The sequence below is a fragment of the Haemaphysalis longicornis genome, unplaced genomic scaffold (assembly GCF_048455015.1).
Source record: "Haemaphysalis longicornis isolate Haplotype H1 unplaced genomic scaffold, Haemaphysalis longicornis Haplotype H1 scaffold_12, whole genome shotgun sequence".
NCBI classification, from domain to species: Eukaryota; Metazoa; Arthropoda; class Arachnida; order Ixodida; family Ixodidae; genus Haemaphysalis; species Haemaphysalis longicornis.
In genome coordinates, this window is record NW_027526225.1 from 84,847,629 (window position 1) to 84,872,695 (window position 25,067).

Genomic DNA, 25,067 nt, shown 5'->3' on the forward strand with positions numbered 1-25,067 from the left:
TAAACAGGTTTCCTCACTTCACACAATTATAACGACTACACCCGGCATTTCTGCCAACCATGCACTTTGCTCAAGTGCAGGGCATTACACGATTGGCTGGTCTTAACAATCCTTTTATTCCTCTTTCAGCCGTTCCCCTCCGGCCTTTTTATTTTAGTCTTCGTGTTTTTATACGTCCCACACGAATATTCTTATTTATTACTTCTCCCTCTCTTCCGTTATTTGATTTTTGTAATATTTTAATTTTTTCGGTTTTTGACCTTTCGGTTGATCAATATATCGCTATGCCAATTATCTGCCTTGTCACTATATAACGAATGAATGTGCTACTGGCAAACACAGGGGAAAAAAAGAGGCCACGTGAGAAACATGCGGCTCCATGATTTACAAAATACGTAGAGGCATGCCTAAGAAAGAAGCGTCATGAGTTTCTTGTGAGCAAGCGCTTCACGGGTGCGTGCCTAGTGAGTTCTCTTCCCCCTCACTCACCCTAGGAAGTTTTCCCAGTCATTGCAGCTATTTCCCGGCACGGCCAGACTTAACGCTCACTTCCCATATAAGAAAATAGTTTCCGAGTCCGACCGTGTTCCAGGAAGCAGCACATGTCGCGAGACGCCGCTAGTAAGGGAGGTTGGTGACAGGTAGTCGCAGGACATGCGGACGTCTGATCGCGAGCATCGGCGGAGGCGCACAGTCAGCACCATGGCCAATTTATTCTAAAGAGGGCAATGAGGGTCATCTCAAGCAAAGAAATATGCTACCCCTCCCCCCCTCGCCCCCCCCCCCCCCCCCCCTCCCCCCGGCTTCCTTCTTGTTTTGACCTTTGCTTGTTATGGGGCGTCGCGAAGGGGCTAGTCTGCCTGCGTTGGTCCATCAACCTGCAGCAATATTCTGCTTTTCATTGAACCATGACGTGTGACTGTCTTTGGTTCTAGTAATTTTTGACAGCGTAAAGCCGCCAGCAAGACGACCAAAGACATATTTATGTGTTTGCGCGAAAAAATTGCATATATTTGTGCTCAAATGCAGTTGCGAACAATAAAGTTGTTGTCGATGGTGGGTGACAAACTTCGAGTATGAGCTCACCTGCTGGCCTAAGCACGACTTCACGCTCCCGGAACACGGAAGCAAAATGAACAAAGCGTGTTAGCCAGCAGTCTTCTAAAGGAAGGAAGGAATAGTACAGGAAAGGCAGGGAGGTTAACCAGAATACTGTCCGGTTGGCTACCCTACTCAGGGGGGAGGGGATACGGGAAATGAAAGGGAAAGAAAGGACAGCGGTACATATTAAAGGAGAAAATGAGAGAAAGAAAAGTAGAAAAAACACAAGGCGTGACCAGGCAACTATAAAGGCGGTACAAACAACGCACACAACCAGAAAATGCACAAAACTAATACGGTGCCCTTAGTTCGCCCATTTTAGCAGTCTTCTAAACCTTGCACCAAAACAAAAAGCGTGATAAAAGCTAAGTATTGCCGATTCTCGGAGAAAAAGAAGAGTTTATAAGTTGGAAGCTGCCAAATTATCGAGGTCCAGAACCTTGATTAGTGTCGCTTCACTTGATTCGAATCGCTCTTTCCAGCGACGCTAGTGACGCCGCGCGGAATTTGTTCGAAGCCGGGAGATGGTGATCGGCGGACCGGTCCCTCCGGCGGAGGCGGCCGGCGGCATCCGTGCGGGCTCGCAGAAGCGACAGGAAAACTGTAATTGCATATATAGTACTCGACAATGCCGTATAAATAATCGGAAAATATAGACTGAACGAGCGTTCATATTCTCTCAACTTTGTTAAAGCTATATAAGCTGCATGTAAACGAAAGAGTTTGGAGACTCATCGGTGTCTGCTGCGGGGAAAAATGGAAGTCCTTCGGACCCACGCGTGTGTACGTGGAGCCTTAAGTATTCTTTACTGAATTACGCCTGCCACATTTAAAAGTTATTTGCGGTGAGGACGCTGATTTTGTAGGCATTTTGTATAACCTTGTGATCGTCTTTTTCGGTTACTATTTACATTCACTGCCGCAAAATGTGTCAACCGATCTTCGCTTATACCTGTGATTAAATTGGCTCACTGCTTCCAAACATAAGCAGCAGAGGCTGTCCAATCCGCTTGCTTTTATTTCAATAAAGAAACAACTTGAAACTTTTTGCACGCGAAGGCGAGAAGCAAATGTGGGGATGTGTTTATTGATTAATCATTGAATATCGAAATAAGTGTGTCTAAGCGAGATGTTTTAGAAACGACAATACTGTAACTGCGTCTGGTAGTTCAAATGCGAGCTCTTGGATGCATTTGGTAGACCCCGTTTTCGTTTTGGTAATAAGGATCGACGCACTTGAAAATCTTACCGGCAGTCAAATCAACACAGCGTAATTTCAGCCGTAAATTAGTTTTTAACGTAAATTAGTTAGTACAAGACGGTAGCACACCTGTAAAGTACTGCCTGTAGTTTAACAGTGTACGCTTCAATATCACACGACATGTATGCTACATGCACGCGTAAATACGTGGGCTTACAATATTTTTTTTTTCATATAATGCTAACACGTTCGTTTGTACACCACTTGATACGACGTAATGGGAGCCTCTTTTTCGCCGCTTGACTACTCAATGTCGTAACTAGGTTTTACTGCACCCAAGCAAAACACCGCAATACGCACATATCACCCGCGCATGGTGCGCACGGGCTTCTGCTTAGTGTGTATGCACGGAGACGAACTCGCCTAAAGTAAAACGTACACTGATGGACGTACACTGCAATAACGTCCCAAAACTTAGCGTTGCACATTCTGTAGCAGGTTGTTTGCCCAATAAGACGGGGTTGTTCTCAAACCACTTCCGTGCGGCCTGGGCCATACACAGCGGATTACCTCGCACACAGCGCTTTCTACACCGCAACAGACACCCTGAAACGAATCGAATGTTGTCTCGCGATCAGCAACGTATGCATGCATTTATTTTTCAAGAAAGTAGTTGTTTCAAGCGGAGCAATGGGCTTTCAGGCCGCTACTGATGCTGGCACGCATGTTGCTACGGTGGCCCGATCACCGTTTCGTCCGCCATTGCCGTTTTCCGCAGCGCCACCTGTAGGGGCTGGAAAGAGCGGATAGAAGCGTTTCAGGTGGTGAGCACAGTAACGCAGCTTAGCTAACTCAATAAACCATACATCAAGTAGCGTTCAATCGGCGATCCCAATGCACCAGTACAGCTCTATGTTGACTGAAGATCAGCAGTACCGGCCCACTCATATTTTTGCTAATTTACATGACCTAAATGATACCGTCCCTGTAAATAGGCTCAAAGCACTGGCTCAAGTGGGACTCGCTTTGAAGCGTTAACAAAATTTTGCATCCTTGCGAGTATTACACGTCAGCCAGCTTAATTTAAACGACAGTTGTGTTACGCCGCTTCATAAGAAAACTGCATTCATGACGAAAGTTATGGCAGCTCGTTTTTGTATTCCCTTTAAACACCGGCCGAGGGCTGCCCAGTACACGCAGATTTTGATTAAAATGTCTGCCACTGGTTTGCCTGGTATTCGAAATCGCACACACACAAAAAAAGCTCGAGCAAATAAAGCGGGCGAGTGCGTACACGTGCGACAACAAATGTATACCGCATTTAACTCAAGTGAACTCAGCCTTAGCAAATATAATATTATGAACAGATGCAAAATACATTGTGCACAAATAAAACATTTCAACATAAATACATTTACCCCTTTCTTTCCATCATACAGGTGCTCATGCATAGCTGCAGTAGTGGTGGGACCATTTTTTCCTAGTTTGAATTTGGGACCATTTGTTCCGGGAACATTAGTTCCGGGGACCATTAGTTCCGGGACCATTAATTCCGCGACCGGTCTAGGACATTTCGGTGCAGGACGTTTCGGTACGCAAACTTTCCGGCAAACTAATTATCTGGTGCCTACTTTTTTTAAACAGCCATTCTATATTTCCTCGTAACGTGGGTTTGATTTTGTTTGATTTTGGCCCGTTTTTTGCATAACCTGGGCATTTCTATTGTTCTGTTCAATACCTCGTCCAGACCACACCTATTATGCAGCGGACGAAGTAAATCCTTTTTCAGACCTTTTTTTTTTTTTTTACGACATGACTTTATATTGCAGATTCGCTCTTTTTTGCCGCATGCTAAGGAAATCAGCCGGTGTTTACAATGGATTTTGCAAGCAATTTTCTTTAACTAGAAGGCACACTCCCACTGTCGCGATAAAGCAGCTTTACAAACATTCTGTTGCCCCCGAAAATGCGGAAAATCTTATGATCTCATGAAATGTTCCATGCGGCCAGCGCTGTGGCGCTAAAACAAACTTCCAAATCCTGTTATCGGCAGCTTTTTCTTACACAGAAGTCTAGAATATTGTCGTGGAAGAAGAATGGGCCTTTTTGAAGACAGCTGCAGCTTCTGTCTTCAATTCTGCTAAAGCGTGCATGGATTGTGCGTACAAATACCAGTCACTCCCGTGTCCAGGCAAAAGCGGGTTGTCCCAAGCACAGAAAACGCAAAGCAAAGGGTGCGCAGTTTTCCAAGCTATGTCAGTTTCTCTTTTTTCTTCTTTTTTTTTTTTGTTCACTGCGGCATGAGGGGCCTCAGAATATCTGTAAAAGTGCGTATGCACACCTGCTTGTGGTGTCGCAAATTAGTATGAGCGTCATTCAGCGAAACCAGTGGATAGTTGGGTTGGCCAAATTTATTATAAGTAGGACCCACACAACACACAATGAAGGCAAACATTTGGCTGTGATCTGTCTGGGTTGGAGATTACAAATGAAAAGCTATAATTACACTGCAAACGATGGTACAAGGAATGGAGAACCCGACGTTTCACAACCAGCTTTCGTTCTCAGGGCGACTGGGGTCAGGCTGCCGCGGCATCTGATGGCCTTTCAACGCGTTAGGTATCTCACAAAGCCCCTCTCTGCGGAGCACAGCCCGTGCGTGCACACAAAGATGGGAGTTCCAAGGTAGCGATTAAGGTATTGTGAAGTTCGCTGAACGTTCCACCACTCAAGTATAATAGAAGCTTCTTCCTCCAGTTTTCTTTCGTTCTCGACCATGGCCGTCCCGACGAAGTCGATTCTGTGGTTGGATGCCTGGCAGTGTTATAGCTATACATGCACCATGAGCTGGCACAACCTCTTTTGTGCGCAACAAATGCCTCCGAAGAAGTTCCCGAGGACACAATCACCAGACTCGTTGGCCCCAGTGTCGCCCACCTCGAGGAATAAGCTTTCTCGCTGCACCCTTCCGCACGTCGCGGTCATACCGACCGCACTCCTCTCCAGGAATCGCTCCTTCTTCACCCCGTTATTATAAGATTAGAAGCCACTAACTTCCTCTCCCCATTTCCACGACATCGGCCAGAAATGGAACCGCGAGACGACTTTTCCTAGCACGAGAAGGTCAGTGCTACCACTTTTCCTAGTACGGGATCACCTAGAACGAGATGCCCTCTTTGACCAGTTTCCCTATGACCAGTTTTCCTAGGACGAGTTGGCTGCGACGAGTGGGCCGGTTCCCGGTTTCCCCGCCCACCACTGCCCAATCCTCTTAGAAATGCCACTGTAACTGCGATCGCTGATTATTTTGAAGTAGAACCTACACCGAATGCAACGACAACGGGGTTGATAGAGAAAATCACGAAAGGCGATTCACACGTGCTCTTTTTAAACACCAGCTTGGTTTCTTCTATTTCCATTTTTTCGCGACGGTTGAGGGGTCGTATGATAAAATTTTAAAAAGTTGAACGAAAGTCAAGGCTGAAAGGCAGTGAAACTCGGCAGTGAAAGTGAAACTCGAAACGTTAAAGGCGTGTCGTTGGACTAAATGCGAATACTAAATCTAAAATAAAATAATTTCTGGGACATTCCGTGCACCGAATGCTCCGCATCGAAACGTCCCACACCGAAATATCCACACCAAAACGTCCTGCATTCGTTCCTTCGGTATTCATTGAAGATCTTGCAAGGCAGGCTCTTACGGCACAAAAAAGCACTGGCTAATCCAACTTAGAGCAATAAGCCGTCCCCAGGGCTCACTCATCTGTGGACCTTGAATAAAAGTAATTAGGCCTTTACCGTGAACCCATCACCGAAGCTACAAAATATTGATTGGAGAAGATGCATATACGGCGGCCAAAATATGCGCCGAACGTAAACTCACAATCGAAAAATATCTGCGGGGTTAACGGTGCAGGAACCGCAATACCGGCTTACTGCAAGGCCTGCGTAGCAAATCTTCTGCACACCTTAGGAGCTCCATGTAATGGAGCTCTTAATAAACATGAAATTTTAGTGGCTCCGTAATGACTTCGTGCTCAGGTATGTTTCAAACTGCTACTGGTGTAGCTGTGGCGGAGGCAAAAATTAATTTCGAAGGAAGCTTTTAGGAAAGGACAATTTGAAACATGAGCCCTAGTTCACAAAACGAATATACTCGAGCCGTTTGGGTCTAGGTCTTTTCGGTACAGGGCGGTTCGGTACAGGGCGTTTCGGTACGGTCTTTTCGGTACACGGAGATTTCGGGACACGGGCGTTTCGGGACACGGAGGTTTCGGTACACGGGCGTTTCGGTACAGGACATTTCGGAACAGGACGGTTCGGCACAGGTCGCTTCGGAACGAAAACAAATTCGAGCGAGCGTTTGAGGCAGCAAAATTCGCGTGCGTTTTTAACATGGGAGTTGCAAGCACGCAAATCGAAGTTGTTTATTAAGCGGTTGTTCCTCAAATTTCTGCGTTAATTTAGGCCAGTAAAAATTTTTGGCCACGCCAAAAAATGCCTATCTATTTGCGTAACAGTAGCCAGAAAACGTATATCTCGTTCATTACTTCGTCTTTTTAGCGACAGTATGATGACGTATTTTATCTCGCTCATTTTACCAATAATCAGCGACAGTAACTATTTTTTGCACTTTACAGGAACTAAAATAAGAGCTGAGTAATTAAGCGCCACCACAGGGGATATGGAAACTGTATCTTTTAAACGTGATGACGGAGAAGATCTTACAATATTTTGGCATTCCGTATTTGTGGGCGTTGCTTTCTCCTGATAACGCAATGCACACGCCGAGTCATTATCAATTCATTACCGAAGGCACCTGTTGTACATTGTCGCACGCTTCCATCCCGGCCTTGTCGTCGTTAGCAGTTACTATGCTGGGTTTACTGTTTTTGTGAATTGGAAGTTGAAAAGGCTCTTGTATAATATTCAAAGCAATCTCCAATGTTTTCTGCAACCTACATAGATATATATTTTTGCAAGGATTGGTCGCTTGTGAGTTTCAGATGATTCTGCCTGAAATTGCACTTGTCATAATTTGGACGGGTTTTATTCCTATCAGAGATAAATGGCCCCCCACCATCAGTATTTTAAAGACGATATTCTTTCTTGGGCTCATTAAACGCTCCATGAACGCTCCTTCCCTACTTCCCCTGCGTCGAGCGGAATTCGTGGAAGACAGGTGGCTGACCCCCAGGGCGAACGTCCATCCGGACTCAGCAGCCCCTTCGGTCCTGAATAAAAAAATAACGGGTTTCAAGGAGTTTTCAGTGTTCGGACATATCAGTTTGTTTTTGTTTTGATTTGTCTTTGGACAGGATCTTTAGGATCTGTTTTTTTAGGACTGCATCTGTGCTCTTATTTGTGATTATTTAACGCCTACTTACGAATCCGCATACTTTTCAAGCGATTTCTCCTGTAACTCTTTGTTGAGGATAGTTCCTCGACCCCCTTTCATTTGTTTACTTTTCGCATAAATGTTCTTTGAACCGATTATTCAATTACTTATGCATTCTTTCAAATTTATTGATTGTGGGGTTTAACGCGCTGACGCAACGCAGGCGATGAGGCGCGCCGTAGTGGAGGGCTCCGGATTAATTTTGACCACCTGGGGATCTTTAACGTGCGCCGAAATCTCGTACCTACGGGCGTTTTTGCTATTCGCCTCCATCAGAAAAGCGGCCACCGCCGCCGAGAATCGAACCCGCGACCTCGTGTTCTGCAGCGCAACGCCTTAGCCACTGAGCCACCGCGGCGGGTTTTTTTTTTTTTTTTAATTTTTCGGAGTAGGGAAGTTTTTTTTTTTTTTACAAAAGTACTAAATGTGAACTTCAGAGCTATGAGCCGCGATCCAACGTTGGTCTTATTCGGGGTAGCTGCTTTGATGTGCATGATTGCTGCGGAAAATATTCCTTACGCACTAAGCGCTCTCCCGTGCTGTTAAACTAAGTAAACACCTATCTTAGAAATAATTATGAAATGGTTTAACAGTGCAGTTCAAAACAAATTATCAGCCGGAATAGTAGCGCTAAAGCTTTACACATTTTCACTTACATCATCCCACACGATTTGACTTGCAGCGGCTCATTATAACCTGCAGCCTGCCCGTAGCAGTCGGCACTTGTTTTTTGTTTTTTGTTTACCACGTATAATGTCGCGCCGACACCTGCTTCTGCGAACATTGTTTTACTGGTGTGCGGCTCAAAAACATACTGATGATGGGGAGCTGCAGGTGACATTGGTCTCAGATCACGACCATATTATAGGAATTATGCTCTGCGGCAAAGCGCCAAGAATTACAGATGAGCAGTTCTTGCGAAGGTGAATAACTCTAAGTATGCTGCAGAAAACATTGCAGAGTGCTTTCAACGTAGTTACACAGCATTTTTAATTTTTTATTCACAAACACAATAAACGTGCCGCAGTCCCTGCTAACCACGAATAAGTCGGACGGAAGCGTGCGGCAAGTTACAATAGGTGCCTTACGTAATGCATTGCTAATAACTCCTCAAGTACTTGCGTTATCAGAAGAAAGCAACGCACACAAATGCAAACTGCGAAGAAATTGTAACCTCTTCGTCATTATAAAATTGTCATTTGCAAAATCGTCATTTATAACATCACAAATTCCTTTCCCGGTGAGGTGGCACTCATTTACGCAGCCGTTGTCGTAGGGACTCCACAAAGTGTAAAAAGAAAATAGTTACTCTCGCTAATTTTCGAAAAAAAAAGCAATTGATAATACGGCGTCAAAAAACGAGTGAAAAACACGATACTGTCATTGATTTGTTAAATAAAATACTGGCGATAATAAGTCGCTAAAAAAACAAAATAATGAACAATTTAGTTTTATAAATGCTACAAATATCCTAGCTAATAATTAACGCATAATCTGACGTTTTTCCGGGCAAGGCCATATACATAACCACCTCCTTTCCTAAAATAACACACAATTGCGAACAAGAACATAACACGCGCAGCCTAAACCGGTCGCCAGAATTCGTCTTTGCACAGAAACGCCCGTGTCCCGAAAGGTCCGTGCACCGAAAAGACCGTACCGAAACGCCCTGTATCGAAACGTCCTGTACCGGAAAGACCGGAGCCGGAGCCGTTTGTATCCGGGATGCGCAGTTCCCAGTTAGTGGCGTTAAGCTCGGGTGGGGCTTTAACGGGAGTTCGACGGTGAGATAGCGGGTTCTTAACGTCTGGTAGTTCCTAATTCTCATAAACTACGAAGTAACAATACCGTTTTTTTTTTTTTTTGAGACGCGAAAGCAAGCAGCAGAAAACGCTAAAACGGGGTTTTAACCTGTCGTTGCCTTCGAGTCGTCGCAGCCTTTCGTGGTGCGACAATTAACACTTCGCAACAACGGTAGCGAGCAAATTGGGTAGGGATCGCGTCAACTAATTTGTTCCCTTTTTGTGTTTTTGTCATCCTTTCAGTTCACTCTAAGAAGTTATGGCAAGGAGCCCAACGCTGTTCGCGCAAAATTGTCTAAATGTTTCTTTTGTCAAGCATTGGTTCTAACAAGGCCTCAAAAGTGACAGTGCAGAGAACCAACTTCTGTACCCGTGATTCAGGGAACAGCATTTGTCTGCGCCCTCAATAGAAAACAAACAAAGACGCGCAAGTCGCGCCCACTCACCCTTTTCTATCGCAGCCACGACGTCACCGGTTGAAAGGGCCAGGGCGATGAGCACAACAGGTCGTGAAGGGCCGAGCGACGGGAGCGGACAGGCAGCTTTTCCTGGAAGAGGAAGGGGTTGCACGTGCACCCCGTAACCCTGGCTGACCACTTAGCTTAGCCTTTGTTGAGCGGCCTCGCACCATCAGCCAATGCGGACGCCCCTCTCCCCGCCAAGAAGCTTCGCCAGCGCTCCCCGCCTTCTCTTCAGATGTTGAGATGGCGAGTGCATATCTGAGCAGGAGCCGATGGTCCTCCTTATAAAATGCACGAACTTAGGCGTCTCGACATACCAAGATACCCTGACGGTAGACGGAACACCCCCCGCCCCCACTATCTGACAACGGCAGACGGAGACTGGTAAGTTGCTGAAGTTGCTGCTGGAAAAATTGTTGCTAGTGTCATCGTATACTCTTTTTCGTTAATGTTTAGTTAGTCTCCTCTTGCGCTACGTCCAGCCTTTAAACCCGTCAAGTAACTGTTCAGTTTGATTTAAAAACTTATTAGTGGCCCCGGCTGTGGGGAACGAATGGGGAGGCGTGCTACACCCCTGCGCTCCGCAAAATTTTTACATCACAAAAGGGGCCGCGCTCTCCATTGGTTTTCCCACGCACGACACACCTGATCTTCCAGTACACCGTATCTAGGGCAATAAATAGAGATTTATTTAACAAACAAAACTTCTGAATCCAAATTGTAAGCAGCGGCCACCAGTGGCGCTCCTTGCAACAAGAGTTACTCAGCAGAAATTTTCATCGCAAAATGGACCCCCCTAATCGGACCCGAACGACACACCTCTCCCTTCTAGTACGCTGTACCATATATGACGGAAGTACAAAAGAGTGCACCATTGATATATTATCTAACATGTATCATTTCGTATATTCATCTAGTACATATCCACGGTACATGCTTGTATATTCATCTAGTACATCTTCTACAATGCATGTTTCTGCGCTCTGATGGGTATCTCGTAGTTCGCTTATTCGATCGACTATGTGCGCTGAACACATGGGCCAAAGAATCGAAACACAAGGCAGGTAGGTCACTGCCGGCAGAGATCGCCGACATTTGCAATGCCAGAAGTAAAGGAACGTTTAGCTCCCGGTTCAAGCTATACGTCAGCACAGCCTGCGGCCATTATTTCGAGGGCATCACGCAGGAGAAAAATCATATCCGAGAGTGATCGGCTGCGATGTCGCAAAGCGGCGTCTGAGATTCGCAAGTAGTAAAGCACCCTAAACTTTATTGCTATAGTGACCTGGTATAGTTGGCCAAAGTCGACGAGATTGTACGCCCCCTACAGGTCACTCCGTTACTGATGTTTGTCGCGTTTCTCGCGGTGCTGGCCGGCCCAGAACCGAGCGTCGATTAGACGACATGTTGACGGTGATTGTACATGACCTGAGCACGGTTCAATCAATCAATCAATCAATCAATCAATCAATCAATCAATCAATCAATCAATCAATCAATCAATCAATCAATCAATCAATCAATCAATCAATCAATCAATCAATCAATCAATCAATCAATCAATCAATCAATCAATCAATCAATCAATCAATCAAAATGATTTGGAAATGAATTACTTGCGTTCTACGAGGACAACTTCTGGGCAGCAATTTTTTCTAAAACCAAACTCTGCAGAGCCCGGTATGTTATATCTATCCCCAAAATGTTTGTACTCTGGAAAACCCTTCTTTTTTTACTACTATATGTATAAAAAAATGGGCACTACTAATACGGGTACCTATACGAGGTATTCAATCGACGTCATCGGCACGGGCCGTGCGCAACGTCCGGAGCTGCCGCCATATCGTTGGTCGTCAAGAGAGCGAGAGAGACGCGCGGGCGGCGTGGTTGCTCGGGTGCACTCCGCATTTTGTGTCTCCGCCACACGTTGCGAGCGTGCACGTTTCTGTGGTTGTACGGACGTTTGTGCTCGGGAAAAATGCGCTTGAGCGAGTACGGCCGCGGACTGAAGCAGCCGGAGAAATCGGCTTACATGCGGAAAGTGCAGCTGTGCGGTGATATCGATCCTTTCGACTTGGGCAGTGACGAGGTGCAGCAAGACATAAGCGTGCTTCCTCGTGTCGATATAGCTGATATTAGTGACTATCTTGTCTACGCCACAAACTTCGTGACAAAGGAGCAGTTAAAGGCTATGAAGGGACTCGAAGCGCACAACTATGTCACCAGCGGATGGGTTCAGCAGCCGTTCACGAGAGCCCTCGCCGACGGACGCATCGTTGTGATTGGCAAGGCAAGTACAATTTCATTGCAGCCGGCACATGCCGTACGCATGTTATTTAATGACTCCACTTTGCGCGAAGCGCAACCTGCGCATGCTATTTCCGTGTGTCCCTAGATAATGCGCGTTTTATCTATCTGCATCCTCACCCCCTTTATGTGACGTGGCCCAAAACTTCCGTTGCTTGTACAAGTTTTGTTTTGTACGCCGTACGCATGTTATTTAATGACTCCACCTTGCGCGAAGCGCAACCTGCGCATGCTATTTCCGTGTGTCCCTAGATAATGCGCGTTTTATCTATCTGCATCCTCACCCCCTTTATGTGACGTGGCCCAAAACTTCCGTTGCTTGTACAAGTTTTGTTTTGTACCCTAAGATTCTTTTCTGCCTGCTCCTGTAACGCAGGTGCGGCACTCCCAGTCATTCAACGTAAAGCCGCTGAACCCCTGGCTTCTCATCAAAGAAGATGGCGAGGTGCAGACTGCACACTGCGACTGCATGGCGGGTTTAGGGGAAGCCTGCTCTCATATTGCGGCTGTATTGTTTTATGTTGAAGCAGTTGTCAGGAGGAGGGATTTGCAAGTTGGCACTGACCGAGAGAACAGTTGGCTACCTCCACATGTGCGCTTTTTGGAAGGGAAGCCAGCTTCAAAAGTTGACTTTTCATCATCAGAAATGAAGCAAAGACTTCAAATGGGTGAACAGAGACTACGTAAACAGCAGAAGAGGCAGACTGTTGAGGCCGCAACAGCAGATGAATGGTCGGCTTTTCTCTCGGCTTGCCACGCAAGTGGGAGTAGGCCTGCAATGCTATCCCTGGAAGCAGATTACGCAGACGACTTCATACCAGTTGCCATGAAGTTCCCCAGTGCCATGCTGAGCAACATGCAACAAGATGAGGTACCTGCCACGTGGAACGCTGTAGCAGACTACTGCAACCAGGCTGCCAACAACATTTCAGTTGAACCAGAGGTACAGTGCTTCAACAACTTTTTATTTCAACTTCATTACATATCTGCTCCATGCTTTTGCTGAACAGCAGTGTGAAGCAAGGTTGAGAAGCTCAGTTAGAATGCTACTGCACAATGTAATACATTTTCACGTTTATTTACAGGTTGCCGCGCTGGTGGAGGAGACCACAAGAGAACAAGCGAAGTGTGGAAAATGGTTTTCATTTAGGGCTGGCAGAATAACTGCATCAAATGCAAAGGCAGTGTCGCGAACATCTACAACTAACCCTTCAAAATCGCTCATTGCAAGAATCTGCTATCCTGAGGAAAATCAGTTCTGGTCTCCACAAACCGCATGGGGAAAGCAGCACGAGAAAAAAGCACGAGAAGCATACAAGTTGGCATCACGAACCATCCACACAAATTTTCAGTGTAGAGAGTCTGGCTTGCACATTTCAGTGGACCACCCATTCCTTGCGGCCTCTCCCGATGGCGTAGTAAGTTGCACATGTTGTGGCGACGGAGTGTTGGAGATAAAATGCCCTTACAATGGCCGCGAAGGACCAACCAGGCAACTTGCTGCTGCAAAGTCCTCCTGCATCACACTTGTGGATGGGAAGCTGGAACTCAAGACAGACCACGCGTACTATTATCAAGTACAAATGCAAATGCTAGTTTGCGAGGCGTCGTACTGCGATTTTGTACTGTGGACACTTCAAGACTTCGTCAACCTTCGAGTATACAAAGACACAGAATTCTGCAAGAACATGGTTGAACGCTGTGAAAGGTACTTTCGACTAGTCGCACTGCCCGAACTGTGTTTTCTATACTGGACCAACACACAAGACAAGGAAAAACAAGAACACCCAGCAAGCACACCCAGCACCCAGCCAGATGAGAACACCCAGCCAAGTGAAGACGACGAGTTGTACTGCTTGTGCGAAGGGCCAGAGTCGGGCAAAATGATTATGTGTGATAGCAAAACTTGCAAACGCACATGGTTCCATTACAAGTGTGTCAACATAAAAAGAGCCCCCCAAAAAAAGTGGTACTGCCCAGAGTGCATGGAAGCAGGCAAAAAGGCGTAAAAGTAGGAAATGGTTCATTCAAATGCAGGAGCTCAACCTTGAAATAAACAAGAATGTTAGAAAGAACGTTGGCATCTCTAGTGTTCACTTACGCATGCTTCAGTTTACCCTGATGGCACTAGTGAGTTGTTCATGTTGCACAGTGCAGCACATACAAAGACAATTTTGTCCAACAGGGTGGGTCCATCCTCTTCACTAGCTAGAACTTCAACAGGCAGTGTGTACTTCAGTATTCTGTACTTATTGCGCAGAAGTCCTATCACCCTTTCTACGTGTATTCTGACATTAGCCAGCTTGCGAGTTTTTCCAACCTCATGGGCCGAAAGCTGCGGCTTCCCTTTGGTGAATGCTGGAATGACAAGTTTAGCACAGTGAAGGCCAACTTCATCAGCGATGGTGAAGCCGCGGTCTGCCAGAACTAAATCACCAGGCAGGAGGTTGTCCAGCACACCGCAACGCTCCGTGATAACTTTATCGCTTGTGCGACCACACCACCCTTGTGAAATGAATGTCACCACGCCTTGTGGTGCAATGCCAATCAGGTACTTGAGCGTGTTGTGGTGTTTGTATGCTGACCAGGTCTGTGCACGTGGGAGAAAAGATGAAGATCTCTCAACAAACACTTCAAAACAATCTAGGATGACTGCCACGTGTGTGCCGAATGACTTTCGGAAAGCCATGGGCATGGTTGCTCTTAAAACATGGCGCTCTGGCCACCTGATTGCCATGGACAGGCGCACGTAGGCCACGTCAAGCCACTTGTTTACGATTCTGGACACTGGGTTGCGAGACCAGAAACCTGCAACGATAACCGTGGATTAGTAAGCAACCTGTGAAATAAAACAACAATTACCTGTAGGCTATGTCTTGAAGGGGCAAGTTCAGCCGTAGTCTCATGAGGAATATCACCATCTCTTGGAACTTTGTAAGGCAGTTACGACTTGTGTGCGACACACTCGGCTCCAACAACTGGAAAAGGGCAAGCACAAGGGCAAAGTTGGGAAGGCCGGTGTAAAACTGAGCCATATCCTCATGCTCTTCCATTGCTTCCTGTGTCAAAGTGTGCACTGCGAGCTTCTTCCTGGTGTCGCAAAGCTCAGAAAGTAGTCTGATGTTTTCTTCCTCAAGGCGGGTAATGTCCTCCATTGTCATCTCTGTCTGTGTGCTGACAGTTCCTAGAAGGAAGAAAATAAAAAAGTTGAAGTAATGACGTGCTCAAAATTTCTTTTTCCTAAATCTCATCGACAAGATAACTTATCGCACTCATGGCATGTTCTCCAGGCGGCAGACTACTTTTCATGTGACTTAGTTGTACACATTTCTGTATGACGTACCACTGGCACAGCAGCTCTGCGTCGAGGCATCCCTTGCCAAAGCCTCCTCTTCCACCACCTCTTGTGTTGTACCTTCAGGTTCATCAGTAGTTTCCTGTCGGTTGGCTACAGCGGCTTCTGTTGACTCTCCTTGCTTTCTTGAACGTTCCAGCTTTCTCCTGTGCCTGTAAGTTTTTTTGTTATCCTTGGAATGTGAGCAGAAATTATGAGCACTAAAAACATAGAACAGGACTGTGACCGCGCAAATGTAATCTGTAATCGCCCCAGTCATAATGTATCCAGGTGGTGCCAGCTCATCTCATCTGAAAAGCCAGTTCGACGAACCCCGACTACGATTTCATCACAAAATATTTCCGCTCGGGAGCGAAAAACACTGCAGTAGAAACAGCCCCAACATTTCTGATGAAAACTAAGCTGGTGGCCGTAACGAAAACAAACCTTACCGCGAGGCTGAAGCGTCACCGTTCGTTTCCGCTCCGTGCCCGAGGTGCAGGGAAGGCGCCCAATCTGGGTCGGACTCGGCCAGCATGTACGCCGGACGGCCTGCAAATGAATTCATTTAACGACGGCTACGTTAAACATGTTACTGTGGCGAGAAATAACGCGGTGTCGCAGTCTTAGCGTGACACACGCGCGCGCACACGTCCCAAACCGGACGCGTTCTCCTACACACACACGTCGAGAACAGTGAGTGATACACGCTGCTGGTGGCAGTGATGTTCACTCTAAGATGGAAGAAGAAAAGCAGTAAGATTGCGTAGTGTTGCAAGTCAAGGTGGATTACAATGCACTTGCCTGCAACGAAGTGTTTCCCGCACACTTTGTAGTGTGTTGCGCTCGGGTTCACGTCCTTGCGATTGATCCGCCGCAACCATTCTGCCCTCCTTCGAGCGGTGACTTCTTCCGTCCTCTTGCACTGGTTCTTCACAACCCGGGGTAAGGCGAAAAATCCAACTGAGGCAGCGGTTTCATCCCCCGGCTTCTTTTTGGAATGATTGCTGCATCCGAACACAGCGCAGTTCACCATGGTCGTACGGCGACACGACGCCGCAAGCAGCGGCCGTAATGACGGCACAAAATGATACAACACCCACGTGTGACACCAATCTGGTGTAATAACAACTGAAATTATCAGTAATCACAATCACACAGTCTGAATCCAAAACAATACCGATACCGCACGTCGCAATCGAGCTGTCGTCGCCAATGCGGCAGCAGGAGGCCAGTACGGGGCGACCCGGGCGACCAACCGACCGACAGGAGAATCGGCGACCAACGACATGGCGGATGAGCGGTGAGACGGGTGGCGCCATCTCGGAGCGGAGGTTCAATGAATAGCTCCTATAGTTTTCTGTGCATTTCTACTACCTTTTTTGTATATAACTGCTACTTTTGTGATTTGCATTCGTTTGAAAACACTCCTGGTAATGCATAAAGTGAACACCTGCGTTATAAACACTGTTATTATTCCGAAATTTTGCCAAGAAATCGAAATCAAATACTCAAAAAAAGTATTTTATTCGTCTAATAATTATCTTGTCTGCATCACGACTAGCACTGGGCGTCATCGATTATCAGTCCCGGATCGTCGGCGGACTGCCCGAGACGGGGTCCGGTGATCAATTTTTCCATGTATTTCTATGGGACTTCTAGTCCGAGGGCAGTCCTAGGACTGCCCGAAAACTGTCCTGGACTGGTAAATCGAAGATGTCCACTGTTACCCACTCTCATAAACGCTGCTATACTTTATCAGCGGACACCAGGTTTAGAACAAAGGACCGACTGTTTATATCTTTCACATAACTAAGACCTTCGTTATCGAATTCATCAATGGCTGAACTGACAAAATGGCGGCTCAATGCATTAGCTAATTGTTTCACCATCACGCCTTCCATGTTCAAACGAATTTATCAATGGCTTTTGCGTGGGCATAGCGATTTAGTACTGAATTCAACTTTCCTCCCATGAAATAAGCCGATGCGAAGAATGTGCTGCTCAATGGCACAAGGACCTCCAAAAGCACCAAGGCATTGTCGCATGATCTTCCGGTGAGGTATCAAATATTCAAAAGAGCGCATGGAAATAATTATTCCTTGCTGATCTCATCTATCATACCAGTTGTGGTGGGTAGGTGTCTAGGTCTTTCCGGTACAGAACGTTACGGTACCAGGCGTTTCATGTGGTCTCTTTGGCACATGAATGGGCGTTTCGGACAAAAAAAAATTAAAGCCCTGCCACAAAGTGTGAAAACTGTCGGAATTGCAGAGCAGTGATTCGCCATAATGGGCTGTAGCGCCGTTATCCGCTCATTGCTACCACCCAATGCAATTCAAATTTCCCGCCTTCGCAGTGCTCGCTCGCCCCCTGCCTGAAACTGCGCCAGCGAGAGTTCTGTTCTTTTTGTGCTTGCTTTTACTTCCGCAAGTGCCGGCGTTGCACTGCCAACCTCCTTGGTAAAAACCAACCCAACGAGCATTCCTCACTAAATGAACGCGGGCGCTGCCGGTACGTATATTTTGCCCCAAATGTACCTACAGTTTTGCGTTAAGCAACGGGGAGATGTATGACAAGCGCCAGTGGTTCACGAGTTCCGAACGCTTATGACTTAATAAACCGCTTGGCTTTCGACATCTCTGGGTTACGCCGCTATGGCGGAACGCAGTGTGGCTTTTCTTGGATTCAGCGAGCGAGCTACACTCTTAGGCAAAAAGGACTAAAATAGGGACTAAAATACAGCCGTTAGTCTTCGCGGGCGACCGTTCATCTTTAAGGGGAGTATCTGCGGCAGAGTACGTGCCGTGTGCATAAATGCGGACTAACTGTTCGTCTCCGCCGATCTTCAAGGAGTAACGGGAAGACGAAACGCATGCAGTTAGTCTCTTTTCTGCGTCGTTAATCCCCTAATGGCGTCGTCGTTCCCTTTCGCGCATATGTCTGCGAACAGTTTATATTTCCAAAACACAAGCCATTGCAGTCACTGGGTGCTTTAGATGTTGCCACGGGAGAAAATATTGATGTTAGTTATACGAAAATCGCCTAGGGTTAGTAGAGCGGCGGGTAATGGCAAGGAGCGGCGAAGCGCGATTGCCATACGCTTCTCGGCGAAGGTATGTTGATACGCTGTGTTGCATACGATCCGTGCGAGGTAATAACGGCCAATGAAAGCTTTCAAGCGCCTTACCAGTAACGCAAAAATTAGTTACAATAGCAAAAGTGGATTCCTGAGCGTAATGAATATGTATATGTTTAACAGACCAGAAAAAACGCATGTTGCTGATGACAACTGCAAAACAAAAATGCTCGCTACAGGTAAGCGTCTCGAAGTTATCTTTTACACTCGGTACATAATTGCCTTGGGCACCAAAGCTATGACAATGCTGCAACTGCTGTAAGACCCGCTTGCATTTCCCAGTCGCAATCGTCTAGCGACGCGAATTTGAAGAATTCAGGCTAAGCAACACCGAATTCGCTTTCGCCGATGCAGGAAAATATGGCATGTTTCCTTATTCTGACACTCACACAGACGACACCTTTCACATACGTTACATAGAGCACTTAACATATGTATCGAACACTAAGAAAGCACTTAGCTTGCGCCAATTTGTGCGGAAACAAATGAGTCGTCTGATCGCTCAGCTACCTATCTCAACTAGGCGGCGACGCGTTGATTGTTATTTACGAGAAAAACTATGGTTGTGAGGCTCTACTTCGAATCGAACTGAGCAATAGTCCCTAAACCTAGCAAAGTGCTAAGCGCAAAGCGCAAAATCCGGTCACGTTCGCTTGCGCAGATAGAAATTCGGGCACCAGTTGCAATGATCTGTTGCGTTATGCAGAGCACACGCTGTACACTTGAATATTATCTACCTCCAGCTACCATCCGGCGGCGTGGTCTAGCGGATAGCGCGTCGGGTTCCTAGTGTGTGTTTCCGGGCGTCAGGGGTTCGGTCCCTGCCGGTGGAGGGGATTTTTTCTTTTTTCTGCACTCTACGCAGTTCGTCCTTGGGGAGTATCGGAGCGGACCATCCGGGTGGGGGACTAACCGTTCGTCCCCTCGCAGTTAGTCCCTAAAGGGACTAATGATTGTGGCAGAGGCCGTTAGTCCCCGAAAGGACGAACTTTTAGTCCTTTTTGCCTAAGAGTGTACGACGACAAGGCGAGCCCCTGAAGTGCTCTGCGTTTACAATTCTAATTCAGACTGACATCATAATCACTGAAAAGTGATGCGTCGTTAACGTGCCGGTCGCTCGCGCGGAAGTCGCACTAATTTATAATAAATGCTTCTTTTTTTTTTATTGCGGAAATTTGCTAATCAGCATAAGGGGAAACTAAATGTACAGACACACTCCGGATTCCCGAAGGAATCGGAGCAGGGGGCCATGATGTGGTCCTTGTATCCACGCCATGAAGTCTGGCGGACATCCGGGGCGCGGGCCGCAGGTGGCGATGTGCACAGCGCGTAGGCTTCGCAGAGCAGGGCAACTCCACACCAGGTGCTCTGCTGTGGCCTGGTCAACTGGAGCGGGGCAAAAGGGGCAGGTGGAGTTGAACGGGGCATGGTATTGAGGAGGCCAGGACCTCGTCACAGCTGGCGTGAGGGCGACTCCCAGGCGAAGACGTCTGAGCAGGACCTCATCTTGGCGAGACAACCCGCCAGGGAGATCTGTACCGCACGGGGGTATGAGAGCGCGCGCGGAGCACCAACTGTCCGGGGATGAATACGGGCAACAGGTCGTGTATCCGTTAATTGGTGGAACTTCCATGGGGGCCGTATATTGGTGTTCGATAGTGGTGGGGCTGGTGAACCGGTCATGTACGCTGCAAGAGCGGCGGAATCAGGGTCAAGGGCTTGTTTTTGGAGGCGGGCTTGTCGACGCTGATGCACTAGCTCATCAAACGTGTTGAGCTGCGCTTCCTGTTGCAGAATAGGGACGGGGGTGAGGGCTGGAAGACCAGTTATAGCTCGCATAGCCGAATTGTTTATTGATTCGAGTAGTGCCCAGTCTGACTTTGTAAGAAAGTGGAATTGCGCTTGATAAACTATGCGAGGCTGAAGAATGGCTCGGACAAGCATGCGGGCCATCTTGGAGGCCGCACCGCCGGCTTTTTGAGACATGCGACGAAATAGATGCAGCGATTGTGAAGCTTGATGCTTTGCAGAACGAATCCAAGGTTTTGCAGAACCGGTGGCCGTAATATCCAAGCCCAACACCCGCAGGGTAGATGCTGTTGGTATAGGCGTGCCTTGAACCGAAAGACGGATCGGGGAGGTCGCCAACCGCCGACGGCCCCATGCGTTGGCCACGGTGAGAAGGGCTGTTTTGTTAGGCGAAAGCGTGAGGCCAAGATACCTGCACCAAGAATTGGTTTCATCTAGAGCTTGTTGCAGGCGGACACTTTGGACGTGAAGGTCCTGGTGAACAGACCATACCGTGATGTCGTCTGCATAGATGATACTATAGATGTGTGGAACAGCACCAAGTCGCCAGGCAAGAGGTATCATGGCCATGTTAAAAAGCAAGGGGGCCAAGACAGATCCCTGAGGCACACCACGGCGGGGCTGGAAGGAACCTATGGGAGATCCGTTGAGACGTATGGAGAAGGTGCGGTTTCGTAGGTAGTAGGAAATGAAATCACATAGGCGGGATGGCAGGTGAAGGAGATGAAGTACCGCAATGACGGCAGCGTGGCCAAGGTGGTCGTACGCTTTGTGAACGTCCATGCCCAGCACAGAGCGAACACGGTGGGATCGGCCGCCAATAAGGATCATCTCGGAGAGGTGGCCCAGACCATCCTCTGCACCAAGGTGGGGGCGAAATCCAATTTGGCATGGGTGGTATAGATGGTGCTCGTCGAGCCACCACTGAAGGCGTGTGGCAATCATCCGTTCCAACAGCTTCCAAATGGTTGCCGTAAGCGCTATTGGTCGGAGGTTGCGGATGTCTGTACTCGGTTTACCGGGTTTCGGGATAGTGATAACATCCGCTTGAAGCCAGGCCAGGGGGATTGTACACGTGAGCCAAACCCGGTTGTACGCCTCTAGGAGTCCCTCCAAAGAAGACTGGTCCAGGTTCTTGAAAGATTCAAATGTTACTCCGTCGGGGCCAGGAGCTTTGCGGAGTGCCGCCGTGTCAATGGCCGCGGTTAGTTCCGCAATTGTAAATGGTGAGAGTATGCCCTCGGTTGCTGCTTCCGATGGCGGCGTACCAGCACCGGAAGGAAGAGTGAACGGAGGGGGCATGATGGCTGGGTCCAAGTCAAAATCGGGGTATAAAGTATGGGCCAGCGTATCTGCAAATTGCAAAGAAGTCTGGTTGGACGTGAGGAACGCTGACGCAGCAGGATCTGGGGATCGTGGTGATCGCTCCAAAGAATGAAATATGCGCCATATGGAGCGTAGTCCAGACTGAGGCCCTAACGAAGCGCATATGTCAAGCCAGCGCTGGCGGGACAGCCGGCGTTCATGGCGACGAGCCGCGGCTGTGAGCTGTTTAAGGCGGATTTGGCCAGTCGGAGAGTTGGGATTGCGACCAGCAAACACTTCTGCCTGGCGGCGCTGCGCCCACAGCTGAAGGAGGCGCAAATCAGGGTTAGGGCGGCTCTCGTCAACCCAGTTTACAGTTGTAGAATCTTCAAGAGCCTTTTGTATGGATGATAAAGGGTCCTCTTTGAATGCTGATATCTGCCTAATCGACGTCCGAAACTCGTCCCACCTGATAATATGGCATTTACGACGTAGGCGACGAGAGGGCGAAGATGGAATATCGAGGTAAATGGGATGGTGGTCGCTACCCCAGCAGTCTGGCTCCCGCCGCCAAGTAACGGCCGTTGGACCAAGCCACCAAGCTAGGTCTGGGGAATGTGGAGGCATACGAGTAGACGTGGAGCGGCGAGTTGACTGGGTCGTGTCATTAAGTAGAGTGAAGCGCGCATTCTCCATGATCTTGAGGAGATCTGAACCTCGCGCACTCGCCATGTTATAGCCCCAGGCTGGGTGCGGAGCATTAAAGTCACCGCCGATGAGGATGGGACAACCGGGATGTTGTGCTCGTATATGCGAAATCCACCCAAACCGAGCCCGCGGGGCATGACCACTGTGAGGACGCACATAGCAGGATACGAGGATCACTGCACAGGGACTTAGTTGAACTTTCACCGCGACAGTTTCTTGCAATGGGGAGCACCAGCTTTGAAGGTCAATGGCTTGCTGGGGAAGGCGCGTGAGGACATATACCACCGCTTTACCCCGTGGCGTTGGTGGGGCGTTACGGTGGTCAATGATTGTTGGAGACGCATAGCCGGTAAAAAAGGGGATACGGGGTAGACCATTCGCTTCCTGAAGCAGTAGCGCCCATGCACGAAGTGAGCCTAGGCGAAGGCGTTCCTTAAGTTCACCAACTTTTTGGGGCAGGCCCCGACAGTTCCATTGTAGGATAGTGTCCTTGCGTGTAGTTGCAGGTACGGCAGGTGCATAATTTAGCGGAGGCATGCTGCAAGAGTCGTGGTTAATATGTGCAGCTGCTGCACCACGTAGTTAAGAATGGAGCGAGCGTCGGATGCTGACGAAATCGAGGCTGCTGCTGGTAATGATGCCGGAGGAGGTGGAGGCAAGGGAGAAGTTGACAGCGGAGGTATAGCTTCACATGAGCTCTCTTTTGCAGCAGCACGCTTTAAGCGTCTCTGTGCCAGCAACTGGGCACGACGAGCGGTCAAATTCGCAAGCTCTGTTTGTAGTGCCTGGAGGCGAAGATCTACCTCTTCTAGGGCCGGGGAATTCTGGTCGGTCTCTTGAAGACGGGATCGCTGACGAGGTCGACGCAGTCGCACCACCTGGCTGTATGAAACTGAATTCATAGGTGGTGTGGCAGAGGCCGGTTCTGGTACGTGATCTGCAATATCGTCGTCGTCATTCGAAGCTAGGAGTTCGTACCGGTTTGAAAGCGGGAGCCGTTGATCAACCTGGGATCTCGGGCAGCTCTTCACACGCGCACGTGGCTTGGCGTTAAGCTTCGTCGGGCACTTCCTGTCTGTGATATCGTGATCATCAGACTTGCACAGCCCACAACGAAATTTAGGGGCATTTTCATTTCCAGCAGTCGCGTTCGGAGTCGCCGAGGTTTCAGCAGGAGGTGGATTTGGGCAAGAGATGCGCATGTGACCCTGTTGTAAGCATTGGTAACAAAATACTGGCCTCGTCTTGTAAGGCCGAGGGCGAAGGATGCATCCATTGTATATGAATCGCACCGGTGGTTCCGGAGGACCAAGAACAGTCACGAGGCATGTACGATGACTGCCAAGATACCGGGTTAGGAGCACTTGGTGCGTCTCGCATTGGATGGTGTCCCGGAGCACGTCGGAGGGCTCACCGGCATCGACGCCCGAGACAACATAACGGCGGACATGAGTACCCCCTAGGAGGTAAGCTTGTACCGGCAGGTGAACTCCGGGGGAGATGGGTATATAAGTGAGGCTGTAAAGCTTGTGAACTGCCTCTAATGACGCTACCCACACAGAAATTGAGTTGGTATCTCGGTGGAAAGTGTAGCCATTATGACTTTGAGGGTGCAGACATGCTGATAGCGTCTGTAGGAGAGCTTTCGTCGTGATTTGGCGGATGTTGAAATTCTGCTTCGGTTTGATGGCTACCTTGAAGGAAGCTGGTTGAGCATCTTTACTGCTTGATGGGAGGCCAGTGGGATTCAGACGGCAGGGCACCTTACCGTCAGAGTGAATGCGGTTGCCTGCTGGAAGGTCCATCGGGACATTAGCGTCCTCAGACTGGCGCGGCACTAAGGTTGAAGACTCGGTGCAAAGGCGTTTGTCGGGGGGTTCAGCAGACTTGCCAGTGACATTACTGGGCTCTTGCGGCACAGGAGGGTCGGTGCTAGCATCCATGGGGCAGCTGTCGTCGCCCTGGGGTGTCAGAGGCGACGATGTTTGAAGGGCGACGTTGGACACCACTTGAGACGCCGGCTCCATTTGCTTAAGCAGCTGGTCTTGAAGTAGCGCCTGCTTGCGGGACCCAAGAAGGCCTTGCGCGGAACGGCACCCACCGCCCGAACAGGAGGTTAGGCCTAGCCGCTGCTTACAGGCGATGCGGTTGTGATGCTTGCCTTCGGGGACATTCCTGGGGCAGGTAGTAGCCCTCGACGGCGCCAGGAACTGGAGGTTATCGCTGACACTACGGGAAATAGCTGGGAACGTAGAAACTGCGATAAATCGCGTCTAAACACGGAGCCGAGGAAAGACACGTCGGAACGGCGGGTCTTCTTCTTCTTCTCAATAAATGCTTCTGCTCGGCATTGAAGCTAGCCGTAATGCAATCGGGATGCCATGGATCCTGACCAAATAACGTGTCCGAATTATTCCTTGCCAAAAATAAAAGAATCAGAACTTCTCTCCTTACTCTTGAGTTTTCGTAGCTGTTAGACAAGCGTGATTACTTAGTTGTCTT

General features: G+C 48.3%; 1 protein-coding gene and 1 pseudogene across 1 annotated transcript; one reads left to right on the forward strand and one right to left on the reverse strand.

Moving 5' to 3' along the window:
• The first annotated feature begins 11,840 nt into the window (after nt 1-11,840).
• On the forward strand, nt 11,841-14,346 carry LOC144162047 (uncharacterized). The gene is made up of 3 exons (XM_077692564.1): nt 11,841-12,253; nt 12,647-13,213; nt 13,356-14,346. Exons 1-3 carry the CDS (start codon nt 11,942-11,944, stop codon nt 14,277-14,279), a joined length of 1,803 nt encoding a protein of 600 aa, XP_077548690.1. The 5' UTR covers nt 11,841-11,941; the 3' UTR covers nt 14,280-14,346.
• Nucleotides 14,194-25,067, reverse strand: part of LOC144161710 (uncharacterized) — a 58,610-nt pseudogene continuing 47,736 nt past the window's right edge.

Bases quoted from the DNA above. Each gene is read 5' to 3' on its own strand.
- LOC144162047 (XM_077692564.1), top strand. From the start codon at position 11,942: ATGCGCTTGAGCGAGTACGGCCGCGGACTGAAGCAGCCGGAGAAATCG. The intron at 12,254-12,646 runs GCAAGTACAATT...CCTGTAACGCAG, and splicing joins GCATCGTTGTGATTGGCAAG to GTGCGGCACTCCCAGTCATT. The intron at 13,214-13,355 runs GTACAGTGCTTC...GTTTATTTACAG, and splicing joins ACATTTCAGTTGAACCAGAG to GTTGCCGCGCTGGTGGAGGA.